Genomic DNA, 21,532 nt, shown 5'->3' with positions numbered 1-21,532 from the left:
GAAGCTTGCTCGCTGTCTTAGCTTAGCTCGCTAGCCGCTAACATAGAGGTGTCTTTTTGATCAACACATCGCTCAGCTGAAATAAAGTATAATGTGTTGTGAATGTGATTATTGTTTCAAAATACTGTGTGTGTAGCAGAATTTCTGAGAACTTTGCTGCATGTGCAACCAAGTGTGGCCAGTTGAATTGTTTATTTTATTTCTTACGAAAATGTTCAAACATGGCTAAGGCAATTATGCTATTAGTCTAACGAGTTTAAGATATAAATTTAGCACAAACTATGATTCCAAAACAATTTGATATCATTTGAAACTCATCATACAACATTAGCCTTAAAAGCAAATGGCTTGCAGATTTTTTTGATTTAGAAAAAATGTGATTTTGGCAGACTCTCTGTAACTTCCGCTAATAACCCAAGCTAAACTTGCATGCATCTTAAAGCATTCGAGATATATCAGTATTTAACTGTGAAAAGGTGGGGGGTTACTGTATTTCGTTTGTATATTGAATACCCGGACCCTTCCTGTGTGGAGTTTACATTTGCCGGAATAGCCGGAAATAAAACGCGCACGTTTTTTTTTTTTTTCTCCTGGTACTTTGGCTTCCTCCCACATTCTAAAAACATGCATGTTAAGAACACTGAAGACTAAATTGTCCATAGCTGGGAATCCTTGCTTGCTCTCCTCCTTTTAGCTCCTCTCACAGGCACAATGAATACATGTTTAAGTCCTGTCGACTGCATCGTGTGACGAAATACCCAAACCAGCAAACTGCAGTGCTGCCACACATTTTATTTAATTTTTTCCCATTTCAGGTAGACAAAGAACAAGTGTTTTTTTTCCAGCAGTAAAGCAAATATGTTTATTAAGCATTTTTAACGTACATGGGGACAAAATTACACTTCATATGATACTGGAAGTAAATGAATGTTGAATGTACACTGCGATATTTACAGTCCCAATCATGCCAAGATGGCAGACAAAATTCCAATGAGGTGTTGAACTGATGAGACTGAACATTTTTTGCATTTTTTTCCATAGCGGACTGACAGATTTCAGGCCTTTACAAAGTGTTTGTACATGCGATAGGTCACCATGATTGTAGTCCTTGGCGAAAAATAGCATAACATGATGCAAAAATATGACACAGCCTGTAACTGCAGCGTTCATGAGAAACAGATGTTTATTTTTTTAGGTCCCGTTTTGGCTGTTTTTTGTTTTTTTTCCAACTTTGGCTTTTAAGAGTCTAAACCTCCTTTTAAGCCGTTTTCATGTCTTTTGCATTTGACCCCTTGACAGCGTTACACTCTCACAACAGTACTGCGTTTAGTTTAGCACCAAACCAATGCGGACGATACACCGTGGATATAGTTAAATATTCTTATGCGCTCGCAAAAAAAAATATATAAACACACAACTAAAGAGAAGAAGAAAAAAGAAAAATCCCATGGGGACAAAAATTTACCTTTGTTATCCTTTTTGTCATTGAACACTTAGAACAGGAGTCCAAAAATAGCTGCAGGCAACTTGTCCAAACACAACAGCACCATGGTAGAGCAGAACACACAAAAAAGGTGGCTTTTCTCCCCAAAATAAATATGGTCTCATATCAAATGCTAACAAATCGCCAGGACTACTTTTAACACGGAACATAATGGAATATTTGGAGAAAGGCGGCCTATAGATACAACATTCAGGTGTTCATACGCTACACAGCCGACAAACAATAAAAAAAGAATAGTCGCAGACTGCGGATAAAATAAGGATGGGCTTACAGAGTAAATAAAACAAAAGCACGTCTGTCATTTGACTCTTTCCAAAGTGCATACACTTCTTTTTTTTCATTAAATAGCATATTAAATTATAATGATAGTTTTGCACGGAGAAGGCTGTAACAGAATTTAGGCACATTGAGTATCAGTTCACAGAAAGCCTCAAGGCAGCTACCGATCAGCACTCTCCCCCAGCCCCGAGTAAGGTTTCCACTTTTTGAGATCTTCCAAATGCAGTTGCTTTGGCACGTTTGTGACTGTTGGCATTCAGGAAGGATTTGAGTGTTTCTCAGGGAGGAAACAGTCCAGATGGAGAACATTCTTCATGCAAGTCTGATTAGATCCGATCCAGCAGCAACCTAAAAGTTGGTCATTGCAAATGTGCCGTCTTTCTGTCTGTCATTGACACAAACAACTATAAGGGGGTCTCCTTTTTATAGTTGAAGCCGGGGTCCGATCCTTCAATCTGCAGTCTGAGGGCTTGTTTAAGGCTTAGCTCCGTGTCTCCGATGGGGTAGTTTTCTAGGACGTCCTGGTGGTGGCCTCGGTTTTGGGCCGCGCGAGAAACCGACACCCGACCCAAGAACACCTGGTGACCCTGTAGGTGGTAATTGGGATTGGTCATGATGCCGTTGCGTTTCTTCTCGGCGCAGCTCTGTTTGTGGATGAAGAGCTGGTCCTGCTGTGCTGAGCTTCCGAATACGACCTTGCAATGGGGGTCCTTGGCGACCGATTTATTGAGGGAGAGGCGCTTGTCTAATTGGGTCATCTCATACTCAAGGACCTGGCCTTGCGTCGAGCCGCCGTTCTTGGATTTTTTCTTGTCCGGCCCTCCTTTGCTGTTTGCCATGCCATTTACGAGCTTGGTTCCCTTTGTCGACTTGAGGCCGGGTTTTGGCAACGACCAGTCAAAGTCACTGGACGGCGACGGCGGTGGCTGCTGGCCAATGGATTTTGTGGTGGAGGAAGGCGAGACGATGGATTGTCTGCTGCGGCTACGGGGCAGCGAGTGCTGCTGGATTTGTTCGGTGAAGGTCATGCCGTGGAAGCTGTCTATGGGTACAGTCTGCGCCGTGGCCGTGGACGACGTGGTCCTCAGGGATGAGTTCTTGGAGCTCTTAAGTGAATTGTTGGACAGTGATGATTTCTGTCTATCTACCGTGGAGTCGGGGGAATCTGACGGCGAACTGAATGCGTGCACGGGCCCGTTGGTGAGACCGCCGCGTCCTGTTGACTGCAGATCTCCCGCGCCGGTGCTGCCAGAACTGCTGGACTTGATGGTGAGTGACTGCATTTTACCTGTCATTTTGTCATCCATCGTGTGCACCGGGGACGGATTGCTGCCGTTTAGAGTTGTGGCTCCGTACTTTTCTAAGAGTTTAATGATGGTGGAGTGGCCGCCTTTGGCCGCCACTCTCATTGCTGTGCGTCCAAACTGGTCAGCGTGGTTTGGGTCTGCACCGTTTTCAAGAAGTATCTGGACCACGTCGATGTGACCCTCCTGGGCGGCGATGCCTAAGGCCGTCGCACCCTGGTTACACGTGTGGTCGACGCGTGTGCCGTTTTCTATCAGAAACTTTACAACTCTGGTGTGGCCTTGCCAGGAGGCTGATTGCAGGGCGGAGCGCTTCTCGTTGTCGCAAGCGTTGACGTCGGCATGGTAATTGATGAGCAGCCGTACCGTCTCCAAGTGACCCTGCCAGCAGGACACGTGGAGGGCCGTTCTTCCCTCTGTGTCGCACGCTTCCACGTTGGCGCCATTCTCTAGGAAGTACTCCGACATTGCCAGCTGGTTTTCCAGTGCCAGTATATAGAGCGTCGGGCGTCCGTCTGCGTCCTTGTAATCGATGTCGGCACCGTGGCTTAGCAGAAGCTCCACAATGTCCCGGTGACCTTCCAGCGCCGCCACCCTGAGAGCGTTCCTCCCGTCATAGCCTCTCTGGTCTATACATGACTTGTTGTCGAGAAGAATTTGGACGCAGTCGTAGTGACCCTCTTGCGCAGCCAGTATCAGCTGTATCCTGCCGTCGTTGTCAACCTCTGTGCATCGGGCACCTTGCTCGATGAGGGCTTCACACACTTGCCGGTGGCCTTCGAAGGACGCCATGTGCAGCGGGGTCCAACCAGCGTCGTCCCGGTGGTTCTCATCCAGACCTCTGTCCAGCAGAGTCCGGACAACCTCTACATTGCCCTGAGCAGAAGCGATGCTCAGCACGGTCCTCCCTTCGCTGTCAATGCTGTCCACGGCCGCGCCCCAAAATAGCAATGTGTTGACAACTGATGCATGACCCATGGATGCAGCTGCGAGGAGAGGGGTGCGCCCGTTGTTGTCTGTGTGGTCCACGTCGGCTCCGCCTTCCAAAAGTAGATCAACGACGTCCACATGTCCTTCGTAGCCGGCCACCAGGAGAGGAGTCATACAGTCTTTGTCGCAGTGGTCTACCTCTGCCCCCCTGTCGATGAGAAGACTCACCACAGAGGCATGGCCTTTACTGGCAGGGACGCAGAGAGCCGCCACCGAGAGGGCGGTCCGACCATCCACGTCTTCGTGGTTGACTTCCGCCCCGTGGTCCAGGAGGTGCTCCACTATCTCCCGGTGTCCCATGTATGCAGCGGCGATGAGGGCTGTTCTTCCTTCATTGTCGGCCTTGTTGACTTCGGCCCCATGCTGGAGGAGGTTAAGCACAATGTCCTCATGGCCCCCCCAAGCGGCTGCCCTCAAGGCGGTCCTGCCGTCGGCATCGGCGCAGTCCACTTTGGCGCCAGCGTAGAGCAGAGCGGACACCACCTCTGAGTGTCCACCCCACCCGGCTGAGCGCAGCGCAGTCCAGCCATCGTGATCCGTGTGGTTGATGTTGGCCTCGCAGCCGATGAGGCAGTTGACCACTTTGGTGTGGCCCTGCCTTGCAGCTAGGGTGAGAGCCGTTTGTCCGTGGTTGTCTTCCAGCTCCATGTTCGCCCCTCTAGAGATGAGCAAAGTGACGACATCAAGGTTGCCGCTGTACGCTGCGTTGGAGAGCAGAGTTCTAGCGCTGGAGTCGCACTGGTTCACAGAGGCTCCATTGTCTAGTAAAGTCCGTATGGAGTCCTCTCTCTCCAGGGCCTGTTGTACGATACACGAGGCGTGGTCGTCTTCGTTGTTCACGTGAGCGCCGGCTTTGACCAGAAGTTGCAAAACCTCCTGTTCCCTCGGTATGGCGGTGGTAAGAGAATCTTTGGTGGGGGTACCGTTCCAGACCATCCAAAGAGCCAAATTGACCGGTTCAATCTGCAGATTGGAATTCACGAGGTGAAGCGCGAATTCCTGCACTTCGAGGGGTTTGAGCTGCTTCGCCCGGCACGTGTAACTCATAGCCAACATCCGGTGTCCCTCCGCAGCATTGCAGAGGTACTTTTGTGTGCAATGCTTCACATCCAGCAGCCACTCTGCAAAACTGTAATGGAAAAGGATTTTGGTGCTGTCGAAACCGTCCATCAACAACTTTGAGAGGATGTCCATCTTTTTCTGAAACTCTTCCATTGTTAGCGTAGTGTTTTTGGTCCAGACTGCGTGGTACAGTTCCTTCACCGTGAGCGGCCTGCATGTGGCCAGGATGACGTTGAGGATGGGCTGGACTTTGGCAAACTGTTTCCTGACAAACAGTCTCTGGCAGAGCCACAGGTAGAGGCCGTTGAGTGTGCCAGGGATGTCACGGATCTCGCGCAGCATGATGAAGTTCTCCACCACGCCGTCCAGTACTCGCTCCAGGTAGAGGAAGCATCCACTGCTCTTGATGTGGAGCTGGTTGAGCATCTCCGCCGTCTCCTTGGTGAGATGCTGCCTCAGGGCTTCCTCCTGGTCCAGACGGTGGAGGATGTACTGTTGTACGTCCTTAACGATGTAGGCCTTGCGCAGATCGTCCAGGCTGATTTTCCGGAATCCTGTTTGGAAGACAAAAAGTACACTTAGATTAATGACAAATATATGTAGTCATTAAACATTTACAGTATTTTATCATAAAATTCTAACAAAAAGCTAAAACTTTAACCCCTGCGGTTTAAACAAATGTGCGATTTATTTGAAGATTTTCTGCATCCCAGGAGCACTACATTCTCTGCAATTCTTAGCATGTCTTTAATTCACTAAAATTGTTTCCTGTTCAGCATTTTTTGCAGTAAGCTCTATGTTAAAGAGTTAACTGTACATATAGCCTAATCACAGCTATCTTCGGGCGAGAGGCGGGTTACACCCTGAACTGGTCGCTAGCCAATCGCAGGGCACATACAAACAAACAACCATTCACACTCACATTCACACCTACAGGCAATTTAGAGTCTTCAATCAAGCTACCACGCATGTTTTTGTGATATGGGAGGAAACCGGAGTACCCGGAGAAAACCCACGCAGGCACGGGGAGAACATGCAAACTCCACTCAGGCGAGGCCGGGATTTGAACCCCGGTCCTCAGAACTGTGAGGCAGATGTGATAACCAGTCGGTCACCGTGCCGCCCAGACCCATCATCATACTAAAAATGTGACGTAATGCAGCCTTCACACTGAAGGTGATCGACCTGGCCACTGAAAAAGGCAGTTTTTGTTTTCTCTTGTGTTTGTATGTGTAATGCGTGGCCGGTGAGCTAGTGGTTATCTGCCTCACAGTTCTGAGGTTCAGGGTTTGACTCTCAGCTTTGTCCTTCCTGAGTGGAGTTTGTTTGTTTTTCCTGTGCTTGCGTAGTACTCTGATTTCCTTCCACATCCCAAAAACATGCAGGTTAAATGGAAACTAAATTCTCCATTGGTGTAAATTAAGTGTGAATTGTTGTTCGTCTAAATGTGACTGGCAATTGACTGAAGACCAGTCCAGGATCTACCCCGCCTTTTGCCTAAAGTCAGCTGGGATAGGCTGCAGCTCATCCTGAGGACAAGCGCTACAAAATAATAATGGATGGATGGATATGTGCGGCTTATAAATCAGTGAGCTCAATAGACTGATGTTGGGATATTTTAAGGCTAACTTTAAAATCATACCCTGTATTTAGACATTGATTCAGTACTTTTCAGATAATTAGGTTGAGATAATCTTCAATTTCCTCAGGAACGGAATAACCGACTAAAACACATCCTTTTGGAGGAAATGAGCGTGTCATCCCTCTGGCTGCTGGCAGAAGAGACCATCAAGCAGCAGTTAGCTTTGAACTTGGGCAATAAGTCGTGAAGGGAAAACAAATCTGGGCCGGGTAAACTTACGGAATGCTCTCACTTTGTAGGGTTATTTTAACAGCGAAGCGTGCATACATTACAGTTGAAATGTCAACCTTTGTGGAGGAATGACCCCCATAAAATGTGAGAAATGTGTCTGGCCACAACAAAAAGCACTCCAACAGATACACAGTGGTATGAAGTAAGAACAAATGGGTGAAGAAATAAGTATCCCCTGCCGAAAGAAAACATGTTTGACTAAATAGTAATAATAATATTTGGCAGCACGATCGGCACAAATGTTAAGAGCACAACATGAGCTGTGGTTATGGGGAGTTGACGTACGAGTGAGGGGGCGAGGGAAAAATCCTATCGCCCGCTGATTGTGCATGGCGTCCTTCTATCGTAGGTCTTTTTCTGCTGAGAGGGTTGAGGCTTAATGAACATCTTTAGGAATAATTACTTTCTAGAGCTCTACCATGGTTTTCTGGAAGATGCACTTTCTTGTATTTTAAAGCCATCTGTGACCGGTGTGATCAGTGCACTCTAGAGTGCCTTTGTTTACAATTCACACAGTTTTCAGGGCCGCTGGGACCAGAAGAACTGACAATTAGGGTTTTTACATCAAGTATCCCTGTGGAAAAGGTCTTTTTCCCGCCCCGTGTACAAATATCCAGATTTTTAATAGATTCATCGATCTAATACATTGAACTATCACCTATTCACAGTTCGCTTTTCACAAATTCACCTAGTCATGTTTTTTGTGTGCTCTTTATCTGTTTCTAAGAAAATTGTTGTCTTGGAAGTATGTTGAAGTGATGCATTTTGACTGTTCTTAGATCTTTGTATGTCTGGTAGAAGCTAAGTTTAGGCCTGGGTTGTCTAGCAGAAGTTACGGAGAGTCTTTGTCGCATGAAGGCATCAAATCATCTGTAAGTCATTTTTTAAGAGGAATGTAATAAGTTTAAAATGATTAGTGTTTCAGGATCATAGTTTGTGGGACAGAATACATATATATGTATGTGTATGTATATATGTGTATATGTATATATGTATATATATATATATATATATATATATGTGTGTGTGTGTGTATATATATATATATGTAGATATATATATATATATATATATGGCAGAGCCACAGGTAGAGGGGGCGACATCAATTACTTGCATTTTTCTTTTTTTATTAGGTATTTTGAATACAAATATATGCTGTAATTATGACTAGAAATAAGGCGCTTGCGTCCAAATTTGGGTCTAGATAGCTCATCATTTGTATTTATGATTGCTTTTCACTTGTAAAACACCCCTCACGGGAGATCTATCGTTACTCAAACTGTTGCCAAAGCTGAGGCTACTGTTTGGATACGAACGGACTTGTGGAATTTTACTCCCATGAGGCCAGCCAACCCACACCTGGAGGCTGGATAGCAAACAAGACGGGCAAGGCGGCAGTTCCCAAGCATGTAGTGAAATTTAGGACAAGGATCCAAGACAAGCGATGTGCACTCCCCGCTAATATTTGGGTTTTTCCGTCCTTGAGACCTCCATAGAATTAAAAAAAAAATACTTGAGTTCTTGTGCTATGCGTGCATATGGAAGAACGTAACTGACACATTCCATTGTTATAGCTATAAAGTTATCTTAAACATATAAGCTATACACTGATAGTAAGTGTTCATGACAACAAAAACCCAATGACCCTAACCCACTTTCAGTTAATTGTTGCAATGAACCATGTGCCGTTTCCTCCGACCGCCCCCTCCCTTTCTTTTCTTTGGCCGCATGACTTTTTGCTCCAGTTCCAACTTAAAAAATCAAAAGAATCACATTAGCAGAATTTTGGAAATATGCGTGACTACCGAAAAACAGTTGCAGATTGCGTTTCTGTGATTGCACACTTGGGAGATTTGTTTACTCAACATTAGTCCTTACAACTTTTATCAGAAACACTTAAGAATATTAAATATATTCCCATGTTTTATCATCTCAGAATTTTAAGGTTCTTTTTTAGGCCAGGCTCGATGGTGTATTTAGTCTGACTGTGAGATTCTGATGTCACTGACTCTCTTGACCATAGCCTTCTACGGACACTCTGGGTTTGCAGCAGCTGGGTAAGCCATGAGCTAAGCAGAGGGGAAGAGGCCATTAAATGGCTCGGATGAAAAAGTAATGTTTTGCCTTGAAGTGGAATTTAATTGGTTTTATTCACCGAGGGATCCGTGTGAGCACACTGTCTACTATGGAGGAATGCTTCAAGCTGTGATATCTCCTCAGCGAAACAAAATAAAATTGCCTCTCTGCCGCAGACAAAACATTCCGCGGTTACTGACACAACAATTGTAAGGATAGTCACTTGAAACCACCAGGGGTGGAGAATGCGGTAGTGAAGCCGTGAAGTCAAGCCACTGCCCGATACTGTATCTTTAAAACAGAACAGAGAAAAATTGCATTTACGTCGACCAATTTTACACCGTATAACAGGGAAAGATGTCTGTCACTACAATATACATGGTTTTCTTCAGTGAAGATTGTATTCCTATATACAAACAAACAAAAAATCAGTGCACAAAGTTGTCAGTTAGGTTGCAAAACAATGTTGTTGTTTTTAGAAAATATTGAGAAAGTATTAAAAGATGCTTAACTTGAGGATTTTCAATTATCCTGTTTACCACGGTTTACGATGTAGTTCCATTCTTACAGCAGCCACATAACTCAAATTTCCGACCGTGCTATAGTTTATCACGAATGTATGCAAAAGCAGTGGTTAAGTCATAGTTACAATACAGTATGCAGTATACTGTATTTGTAAGAAAAACAGGTGTAGACCATAAATAAACAATTAAATGCAGAACAGTAAGTACGGTGGTAAACTTTCTATGCACACTGATAGAAACCTTGTATGTCAGGACCTGGGAAAACAGAGAACCCCCTGTATACCCTGAATATACATAAAATCATTTTTAAGAACATGCCCAAAAATGTGGATTGATAGTCAGTAAATTAGCTAACACCTTACTTAAACAAACAGTGACCCATAACCAATTTAGGGCCCCAACCTCAAATTCAGGTAACCCTGCATTAGATTATGCCAGTCCAGACTAGGGGTGGGTATCGTAAGGTACGGTACTTTAACTGTTTATATACATTTTAAATGTAGATTTATTTTTTATTTTTTTAATATCTGAATTATCACTTTTTTTTTTTTACTTGTGTTGCAACTGCAACAACATTCATGTAAAATAAATTAATAAAAAATGATTTACAGAAAAATAACTTTCTTGAAAACAATCACTTTTATAATGTTGAACATTATATAAACAGTTCATAAGAAACAGTGGCCTACAACTCCTGGAACTGCTCATCTTGCGCATGAGCCGAAGCTAGCCGTGCCTCTTGTGCATGGCTCTAGTGTGGGGCGAGATGGAGAATATCTTAATTTTATTGCAAGTTAGAAATTAGATCGGGGCGATCAAAGGTGCAAAATAACGTTCATATAGTCTAAATAAATAAAAAATAAATGTCATTTCTCCAAGACCGTTAACAGAACCGTTAAGGGTGGAGCTTGTCAACTCTCTCTTTAATTATTTAGCCCAGGGCAGATTTAATACCAGGGCTCAGTACTAGCTATCCCTAGTCCAGACAGCATTTTTGACAGAATCACAGTTAAACAGGACACAGGAATGCAACACGTAGCTTGGCTATAGGAGCATTCCAAAAACTTAATCTTGTTCAGTCAACAAAGCCTCGACTGTAGTATCTGTGTGGTCGCTTTTAGGTCCGAACAATAGTGGCGGCGAAACAAACAACAAGTGCCACATTCATCAGTGTGAGAGATGCAGCGCCAGAGTAAAAAAAAAAAGGCCTCTTAGCCAGCTGCTACTTGTTACAGAACTGGATACCAGCCACAGGAGACACAGCTCCAAGTACAAAAGAGCGACTGTTTGCCTTGGAGATTATTTTTTTATATTTACAAACCAGGCAGAGGGCATGTGTGCGTCGGGGAAACTGATGGCGTGAGCTCATGGGTCAGTGTTTAAAGTAGAGATGCAGTGTCTCGAATCGTCCACGTTCCTTTTTGCGGGACAGCGTCTTAGGTCAGCGGATCGCCAAAGAAAACAGAAACCTAAGCCCGGCTGCTCTCTGACGCTCCGGCAAAGCCGTTCGCGACAGCGTCTGCTCGACAGCTGCGCTGATCGCCGCTCCAGCGAGCACTTGCACGCCAATCTCCTCCACACAAGTATGAGGACCAGAGTCCAGAAGGGACTGCAGACAAGTGTGGTTATTTCATCTGAGAAAGATATTGTTTTGTTTGCCAAGCTCTCTGTTGATCTCTCTTTGGAGAGATGATCGTAGAATATAGTTTTTTTTACGGCACTGCATCACAATCGTTTGACCTACTGGTAATTAATTATGTTGCACTGGGGACGACGATCATGCTCAAACATGCTTTCCGCTAAATTGCAAGTCGGTTTCCAGTCAAACCTGTTGTGGTTTAACTGAACAGGTCTGAGGGGGCGAGGGGGGCAGTGGGGGTACACAAAGTACCTGCGTCTTTTGAGTGACAGAAGCTCATTACGATGCAACAGGACTCTATAAGGCGGTTGCACCTGGTCACGCCGACGTATTGCAAGGTTATCACCATATCTCACGCTGCTTCTTTCAACACCACAGCTGAGCAAGTTGACAAGTACTCAAATAACCAGCGAGGCCACGAAGCCTTGCTCTACATGAAAGATGTTTTTTTTTAACTGTCTGTTCAGCTTAAACAATTAATGAGACTGCTGCAAGATGATGGATGTATTGCAATTTTTTTACATTTCCATTTAAACACTGGAATCGTGCCAAAACAAATCTCTCATTGTTAGGATAGATGTTGCGTGATTATGTCTTGTAATCTGTAGCGATGGGCATAATCGATCATTAAGAGTTGATTGATGGCTGATGAAATGTAGCGCCCTACTCATTTTGTTTTGCGCTGTTGATTCAGTCTCATCTAGTTTGAGATAACAAAAAAACAACCACATGGGATCAGCTATGGATAGTTGAGCAACATGCTATGTGGAAACCTCAACTTTGGCCCATTTTCACTCAGAAACATCTTATTTTTTGAAAGAAATCTTTTTTTTCCAGAAATAGGTCGACTTGTTTCAGAAATAGGTCTCGAAGTCGACTTTCTTTTTCAGCTGTGTTTAAGGCTTGCTGTGAAAATGGATCAACCTTGTCATCTGTACGTGAAACCTTTCGACAAAAACTGGTTTTTACTTGATTGTTCTTCCATAATCTATGCATGCTCCAAAGTCCCTTCCCCCAATCTAGTATATAAGGAACCAAAACATTATTCATCACACTGCCAGCTATCTCATTTACATATTTCATGATGTAATCGTGAACTAGGAAAACAAATACTAAGAGGCTAAAAGGGGGTATAGCACGACAACTTAAATATGTACTGTACGAAAGTCAGAACACGCAGAAGTCTATTACTATTTTATGCTAACACAGTAAGTCATAATTACAGTAAATATTTGTCAATTTTGGTGACAATTGATTTGCAGTTTTGTGACATTAAACAACGTAACGCTTTTTCTCGAGTGAGCGTATGGAGAGGAAAATAAATCGCAAATATTGTGGCGATCGTTCTGATGTTTTCAGTGGTTGAAGTGGGCATACAGTATGCAGAGCTGTCCACATAAATTTCGGTGACGTTTGAGCGCAGATTTGTGATATTAAGCTACGTTAAGCTTTTTCTCTGTAGTGAGTATATAAAGGACTCCCCAGTTGAACATGCTCTATTTCACCGCAACTCCCTGGTGACCTTGCTAGTCTTCAGGAGACATCACGGAGAGGTCTCTGCAACCAGCAGACTCGAGTCGCCATCAAGTCACCAACTAGTCTCCAAGTCATAGAGAGAGGGGTCTTAGCCAAATGATAAGAGTAGCCTGACAAAACCCAGCTATAAATACATGCAGGTCATTGCTAACCGACCAATAGGAATGTGACCTAAAATGTCGATGTAGCATTATCAGTATTTGCAACACACAACTCTCCTACTCGAGGTGTGAAAAAGCTGTGAGCGCTGCGAGTTTCAAGCCCCCACAGGATCGGATTTCCTATCGCTCGCCCTTGTTTTATGTTCATCAATACACTTCCCGCCGACCCGGTGTAAAGCATTCCACGTTTCCAATCACCGGCACAACAAATACACACATCACATTTTAATCATTCTATGCAGACAAATCAACGCCAGAGAGATCTGGAAACTTTTTGATGCTTCACTGGCAATTTATCCAGACCAAGAAAATATCAGCAGCAAGGCAAAATCAGTGCAGAGTTATAACTGTCAAGCAGGTCATGAGGCAAAAAAGATCTTTCCTTAAAAGCAAGGGGAGCAAGAACAGGCAGAATGTGCCAGGAATCCCTTCTATTTTTATCCATACTAAAGTCTAATTAAGACCTAATTATAACACCCTTTAATTAAAGCATAATCCGATAAGTCTACCTCAGTCTAACTGCTTCAGAGCCTCGGAAACATAAAAACGCTCTGTATATAAGTACTTGGAAGAGGCATGCCACATACCAAAGGGCATCACACAGATTCGTCTGCCATGTCACTGCAGTGGCATTGGTGGAGATAGACCTGTAATTTAGCCAGCAGTCAGACTGCATGCTGGTGAAATTACAGTATTCAGCCAGGATTACGGTCTTCAAATCATCTCAAGTGGTAGTCGACTTGCAGCCTAACAGATGACATCTCATGCATGAATGTTGAGCGTAAATGTGCTTGTCGGATACCGCTGATCGCTACGATGACATTTTGGGGACTGAATTATTATGTGTGCGAAATGTTCCTGCACTCATTATATCGTAATCAAAAAACCTTGTAATATCATAACTTGGGTCGAATTTGGAATCGTACATTTTCACGGTAAACTGTAAAGCAAGGTACACGCATACCCACAATTGGGCCATATTTAAGCATTTTCCCTCAGCAAAGTACCGATGATCAGATGTCCCTAAAATATGATCCTGAGCGATTATCCTGTGGTGTGGGGTGTGTTAAGAGAATTTTCTCCATGCCGACCAGCTTGGAAAACAGCCAAGGCCAACAATCATAAATGTTAAACCAGTTCAATATCCACGTTGGCAAATCCTTGTGTCTGTACTCAATGCCAAATTGAGCCGAGCCACAGAAGACTCTGGGATTGTGATGTGAAATGGAGCGATAGCTAATTAGGAAAGTTTGCGCCGTTGACGGACACAAATACAGAAGAGCAATTAGTTGTGTTGAGTGTTTTTTAGAACATGTCTCCCAAGTCGTTCACCACAATTAAAATGACAAGGAGAAGAGTTGCCAATGTAGATAACAGTTATCCTAGCCTCTCCTCTTATTTCTTCTTCTACTACTACTCTTCCTTCATCCCTTGTATTTTCTGGCAATATAGATGCCCTGTGACACAATGCTGCCTCTCACAGGTCAATCTACGATACTACGACAGACATCTGATTTGAGTTAGGAGAATCACGATTGTAGGTGGAGATATGGCTATGTCTGCGGTGTGCTGTGTTGGTCATCTCAAGTACACAACACACTCAAAGAGCAGAAAGAACATACTTGGAAATTATTTTCCTCGTGATGTGTAGGGTCTCTCACATTAAAAAAAAATCGGTTAAAATGGTAAAACCCATCATGTGTGCACCCCGCTTGAAAGAATAAGAAAGGGTAGGAGATAGATAGGAAAGTCATTGCCTTCCAAGGCAATTTTCCAAGATAATTTTCTTTTGATTTCAAATTCATATCGTGGATTATCTTCTAATCTTCTAATTCGTCAAATCCTTGTAATCCTTGATGAACTTCTTGATTTATTTAGTTATACTATGTCTTTCGCACTGGTACGTCTCCATCATCTAAACACATAATTTACGGCCAATTCATAGGTATCTCTGTCTCTCTTGGGGGAGCATTCCTGCAGTCCAGAAGAAGTAAAACAACTTGCTGCTTTACAACTATTTGTGTTGTCAGCGTGCCAGAAGCACTTGCAATGACCTCTAAATGAGGCGGCTGACAAAAATAAATAAATCTCAAACAAAAATGTATATGCACGGAGATGTTAAAAATTACATTGACCTTTTTGCAGTGCCACTGTGTTAAGATTCCGCTGTAGGCCATGATGACAAAAGGACATCTTGAAAGATGGAGGAGTGCTTTAAACATACCCTTCTCCTTTGTGAATGTCTGCGGTAAATCAGTTGGGTCTCTTGGCAGCTTGGGCAAAATGAACGCGCCATTCACAGCAGCGGGCACGGCAAGGTGAAGACCGTGATTCACGTTCCCAGGGTGGGCTAAGTAAGCTCCCTCTGAGAGAAGACCCAGCCGTAGCCACATTTAGCTTTTATTGTACAATAGATAGGAATTTATAACGCACCCCCCCCCCAGGGATGATTCAATAGCTGTAAAACTTGCCATGTGTTGAAGATCACCTGATTAGTTTTGGGTCAAACAGCCCGAAACTGTGTCATCTTAGGATCCCCCCCATCCCCGACATGCCTCACAAAATGAGTAGTCTTCTAAAAGGGGCCACATGCTTTGTGTAGCATTTCCCAGCCAATAACGCAGTTAATTAAATCTATGATTCATTACCGCAGGGCGTAAGGGGGGGGGGGGGGGTATTGCTGGGGGAATTAATGTGAGTGTGAATGTGCGGCTAGTTCAAAGCTTGTGGAAGGATCAAATTGGCGAAACAACGAAAATGATGGATGTCCTGATTGGGGAAGTAAACCTCACTGAAATAGCTGGAATGCCCTCATGTAAACGGGATTGGGGTGGGTTCTCTTTTGCAGCCCCAGTAGCACTCCATCTCTGTATGACGATTATAACTGCAGTGATCAAATATTTGCATTTCACTAATCGGAACAGTCTATGGGTTTTGTTACATTATCTGGATGACCTACAGTAGCAGGCGGAAGGGCACCGGCAAATAGCAGGGTGCATGCACATAGTCAGAGGTTTCTCCTGTTCATCAGCTACCTGCAATTATGTCACCATTATACGTAGTCATCCATTTTCCAGTCTGACTGAGTCACTTTCCCACCAAAACCATACATGGTCACAGTTTGTGATGTACTCTGTAGAGAAGGGTTCATGTTCGAGTACCATGGTTACTGTGACCTAACCAAATGATCCACGGAAACAGACCAGAGCTCCATTAGGGGTGCTTTTAAATGACAAAGATGAGTAAAAATTAATCTGTCCTTCATTTCATAAAAGATGGGCTTTCATTGTGAAACCATGACGCACCATCTTTAAAGCTACCCCGTTGTTATCCATCCTATCCATCCATCCTCTAAACAGCCCTGATAATGTGCTGAAGGGTGCTACGTTGCAAGGAAGTGAATTTTCAAAGGAACAAATTGGTCACAAATGGGGGAGGGGAGGGGTTGAATGAATAGCTCCAGTACATTCTGCTCACTCACTGTGGCTGCCTTTTTTGAATTTTTTTTTATTTTTTAATCTAACCATCTCTCCAGTTACTAAAAGCCACCTATGAAAAGATGAAAAGATTTTAATCTAGGGTTTCATGTCCTTCTCTTTTTAATAGCTGCTGCAAATCTGATAAAAAAAATTCAAAAATGATACCCGTGTGCTCTTTGTATGTAGTCAAACGTAGAAAATTGACACGGATAAAGATTGGAGAATGGTATTTTCCTGAAGTTCTTGACTTCATCTTGGAATGTTCAAAGTTCTTGAGACTGAAAGAAAATACCAACAGCTGGGAGGAGGCTGAGTAATTGGACTGTGTTTATTGCCACTTTTTAAAATCTTACACCTTATTTCATTTGCAAGCTTGAGTCGCATGTCCCCACTTCCATCCCGCCCTCTTCTTTGCTCGGCCTTCTCTCCCCGGGACCTTGTAAAATTGCTGTGCACTTTAACCAACTCCTGACCAAAATTGTCACCTGAAGTGTTTCCACTCCACTGCCCCTATCGAGGCTGTACAGTAGCACTGCACTGAGTTGAGGGGGAGGCGCTGGAAAAGCAGCATGTTCTCTGCAGATTTGTTACATACTGTTTTTTCAGTCTGTAAATTCCAAGTTCAACACGGGGGAAGTCTGGGACTTTATCATAAATGAGTGATCATAACACGCGAGTGCCAGGATATCCAAATCCGCACTCCTGTCGCAAACAGAAGCGTCTTTGTTTGCGAGCTGAGCGGATGCGAGCGAGGCATTCTGCTGCAGGCCTCAGAAAAGCCTCCTTCATCCTGCTCCGGTCTCCGAGGTGTTGAAACGTTCCCAGAGTGCATTCCAAAGCGTGAGACGGACACAAGGAATAATACTTGAGCAAGGGGAGAAGAATCAAGAGTTGTGCTCTCCTGAGGGTAGTGGAGGAAAAAAAAAAAAGTAATCTCTGTCAGGAAAAGTCAACTGCAACTAATGCTTGATAATGTGTGTAAGACTCCCAAAGACAAGTGCACTTCTTCTCCTCACAAGGATTCTTATGGTCATGGTCTCATGGTTAAGAGTCTTTTATTCAAACCTTATCCACAAAACTCCAAACTATCACCAATCCAGAATAAGTTTGCTGCCTTCTCAACCAATATTTTCTGGTAAATTTACTGCCACAGACGTACATACAGTATACTGTATGTCAAGTAAATTTTTCAGCGGTTAGGCCTGACAGTCGCCCAGCTTGTCTGTGAAATTCAGCTTTGTAAACCACTGCAATGACTAACATATCCCAGTAGATGGCGGCGTTGTATCGCTTTGGATTTGGGATCAGCACAGCTTTTGAGTAGAAGATAAAAATTAGGAGATGAATCTCAGCTTGTCACACCAATTATTAGGAATTATGAGTTTTTCGCAATTTACGGTATCTAAAGAAGCCACACGAGCCATGCCATGAGTCACCGTCTCTTGGGTTTTGTTCGTGTCATTGAACAGAACTCTGTTGTAAATTGTACTCAAGTGTCCTATTTTAGACACAGTGATGAATGACTAAAGTGTACTCCTAATTCAATTGAATAGAGGCAGGCCACGGAAAATGGGTTACGCTGTTTTGTTTATGTGCATGTCTGCAAGAAGCAAAGTGATTATTATTGTCTTCAGCTCAAAGCGGAAGACTGAATCCAGACATAACAAAAGGTGCTGCAAAAAGCATCCGTAAAAGAGGAAAGCCAAGCTATTGTAGGCTTTGTGGAAACGTGCCAGTGCACAAACTCAATAAGAAATAAATGAGGCGCTACAACACATTCAGGAGCACACATTCACATTCCAAAATGTAAAAGAAAGAAGGGGAAATTAATATCTATGACCTTCGCTCCTTTCAAAATGGTGGAATCACGTGATGAGCAAGTTCTTGTTTAAAAGCAGCCCATTAAGGAGAATGTTGACAACCATTTGCCCTGCAGTTTTAAGCAGAGATTGACGAAGGCCCCGTCGCCATCAAAGAGCCATTAAAAAGGAAAAGTGAAAGTAGGCAGTCGAGAATGGAGGAGGAGGACGACAACAGCTGTTTATCACATTTTTAACTGATGAAAACCCATGCAAAACTGCAACAGACAGCCAGCGATCCGAGTCCTACTCTGTTGAGTTCTGCGGTAGCTGCCATGTCTAATGGATCTTCCTGAAAAATTTGAACACACTGAAAAGCGAGGCTCAAAACGGCAAATTAAAGAAACAAAATCTAATCCAGAACGTCAAAACCATTTGTGCTGTCGGTGTCGGAAAATGGGAGTGAGGATGCTTTGCTCTGTGATGGCCGTCAATAATCTAATCTAGCATGGACACCGACAGTACGTGGAAGGGTGAAGGGAAGTTTTGGATGTCAGTTGAATCGCACATCTTGGTGAATATTATGCGACCAGCTTCCTTCGCAGTCCGTTTGTTGAATTTGTGGACACCTGCCAAGTCTTCCAAGCAGACCCCTACACCCACCTCTGCCAGGCAGTCAAGATTGATCCAATCTACAAGGACACACTTATGGGCCTATCTCACTGGTGAGCTTGTTGCCGAGACTACCGAGGCTGATCAGTTGCGGCGACTCCAGTACCTGGGAGACCAAAATATTGGTTGCGCTCTCACCGGGAAGATTGTTTACTGTCCACCGCTGTAGAAACAGAAATCTGTCATAAACTAAGACAGAAAGGGGGGAACGATGATTTGAGATACTATTTTTTTTAAATTAAGACCTTTGTCCCGAAACTAATTTAAGTGGTATTTCAAGGAACCACTCTAATTCCCCTGGTAGTAATCAATCAATCAAATTATCAATTTATATTATCTACTGTTTATATTACCATGAATACAGACCGATAATGTAGGTTATTTGGGGTCTGCATGGCAATGACAAAACCTGTACAGGGGGCCTCGATTTACAACGATACTGCCATATGAGCTCACAAACGGTGGATAATTTTCGTAGCGGCATAAGAATACGTCATCACGCGGCACAAGAAGGCACTATCAGTTACTGCCATAATTACTGTTTTTCCATTTGTTTTATAATTTGTGGCTAAACAGTGTTTTTCATGCAAATATTTAGTGTAAGCGGCACGGTGGACGACTGGTTAGAGCGTCTGCCTCACAGTTCTGAGGACCAGGGTTCAATCCCCGGCCCCGTCTGTTTGGAGTTTGCATGTTCTCCCCGTGCCTGTGTGGGTTTTCTCCGGGCACTCCGGTTTCCTCCCACATCCCAAAAACATGCATGCTAGGTTAATTGAGAACTCTAAATTGCCCGTAGGTGTGAATGTGAGTCTGAATGGTTGTTTGTTTATATGTGCCCTGCGATTGGCTGGCAACTCCGGTTAATGCCGTTTCATTGTACAAAACGACCTGCGCGCTGCAAAGATTTTAGGAAGACAAGTTGCATGTTGAATAATAGGATGGCGGCTGCTGGCCTGACAAGATAACATCTGGTCTCACGGGACATCAGGCAAGTGCCGCACCGGCGACCCCGATGGCTTGTGGGCACGTCAAGAAGCTTGAGATACTATTTGAACAATCTTGCCAGCAAATGAGGTTGCCGGCGGAAAATATCAAGACTATCTATATACTATCGTTTTTTGTTGTTGTTATTTTTTACCTGTGAAGAGTTTAGTAATGGCCTTATTCTGTCTCCGTGCAGAGCAGATGAGCAGAAGCCATGGCGGCAGGAACTCGTGATGGCTGGCGAGGAGCTCGGCGATGGTCCTGGGGGAGCCCGGCGGCGACCTCTGCTCCGCCTCGCCCATCTGGCCGCCCTCATCCACAGAGTCCACCAGCAGGAAGAGAGCCTGTGGCGGAGGCTTGGCGCTCAGGAGAGGCAAGAGCACGCATCTGAGACAGGAAGGGGGGGAATGATGATTTGAGATACTAGTTTTTTTAAATTAATAGCATTGTCACGAAACGAATTTAACTGGTATCTCAAGGAACCACTCTAATTCCCCTGGTATTTAGGGGTGCACATCGCAGTTACAGTATGTTTCGTGAGGATTGTGATGTTGATTATTTCCTTGATAACATTTCCCTATAAGAAGTTCCTGGACCAGAAAAGTTAAAAAAAAACCAACCTTTTTTTATGATTACTGTTACACGAGCAGCAACTTAGATGTTTGTGTGAGCAGGACACAGCACTGACGTGAAGGACAGAACTTCGCGAGTAGGTGTTAAGTACGCATCCATTAAGTCCACTGCACATTACTTCAGCTCACAGCAGATGCATTTATAATTCAGTGGGCCTTTTTGTACAGGCCTGTGAGCTAATGTCTTGAGATGCTATTATTGATACAGGTATGTAATATTATATTTTGCTGCACCAGTGGCAGTAAATGTGGAGCGTGAATTAAAACTACCACCCGCTACATCTCGCATTGAAGCAAACATGACGTACAACATTCCGAATTAGACGTCACATTACAAGTTGGCTGTTTGAACACTACATTAACCGATCCAGCAACGGCAAGCTGCTAGCCAGACATGGAATCTGCAAGTTCCACTGCTAATGTAGCACATGAACGCTAAGTGAACCGCAGTAGTCAACAATCACATTCAAGCACTGCAGAGTCTTGTTTGAGCTCCTCTGTTCCGGTGTGAGCGCCACAGGCGTAAGACGGGCAAAATGTCATTTCCCAAGATTCATTAAATTACTTCTGGCTCAACAGCCAATGATAACGGATCTGATGAGTTCAGGTTAGTGACATTTTCATCAGAGTCCACGTTCATTCTGCATTTAAAAATAGGGTTTAACAAATCAATTAATAGATAGGAAAACTTGAGCGGAGGCAAAGCTTCTTGAGGTATTCCACCACCCCCCCCCCCCCCACCACCCAAGTAGACATTGCACAGATAAAATCGTTCACCTTCCAAGGTGACATACCCTGTCTTTGGGATAGAAAATTGCTTGTGAACCCTCATTGTGAAACAAGAGAACAGAACTTGCTCCAAAGCCATTATCCATCTTTTATTTTGGAAAACAATGATCAACAATGTTGCCTATTTTCTGACGTTATGGTCCAAACCAGTAACGGAATCACAATTAGTTTATGTTTGTGCATTTTCTGCACAAATCTGAAATGTCCTGTTTTTTAATCAAGGGATGCA

At 43.9% G+C, this 21,532-nt stretch overlaps 1 protein-coding gene across 1 annotated transcript in view; it reads right to left on the bottom strand.

Moving 5' to 3' along the window:
* Window positions 1-797: 797 nt before the first annotated feature.
* ankrd50 (ankyrin repeat domain 50) overlaps window positions 798-21,532 on the bottom strand; it is a 40,757-nt gene continuing 20,022 nt past the window's right edge. Inside the window, exons 3-4 of the mRNA XM_061686086.1 lie at window positions 20,037-20,269; window positions 798-5,693 (exon numbers count right to left, since the gene is read on the bottom strand). Coding sequence (XP_061542070.1) covers window positions 2,188-5,693; window positions 20,037-20,269 — 3,739 coding nt within the window. The 3' untranslated portion in view covers window positions 798-2,187. The remainder of the gene's footprint in view (window positions 5,694-20,036; window positions 20,270-21,532) is intronic.

The sequence above is a fragment of the Phycodurus eques genome, chromosome 9 (assembly GCF_024500275.1).
Source record: "Phycodurus eques isolate BA_2022a chromosome 9, UOR_Pequ_1.1, whole genome shotgun sequence".
Taxonomy (NCBI): Eukaryota; Metazoa; Chordata; class Actinopteri; order Syngnathiformes; family Syngnathidae; genus Phycodurus; species Phycodurus eques.
The sequence above is the reverse complement of the archived record's forward strand: the minus strand, read 5'-3'. Positions and strand labels throughout refer to the sequence as shown.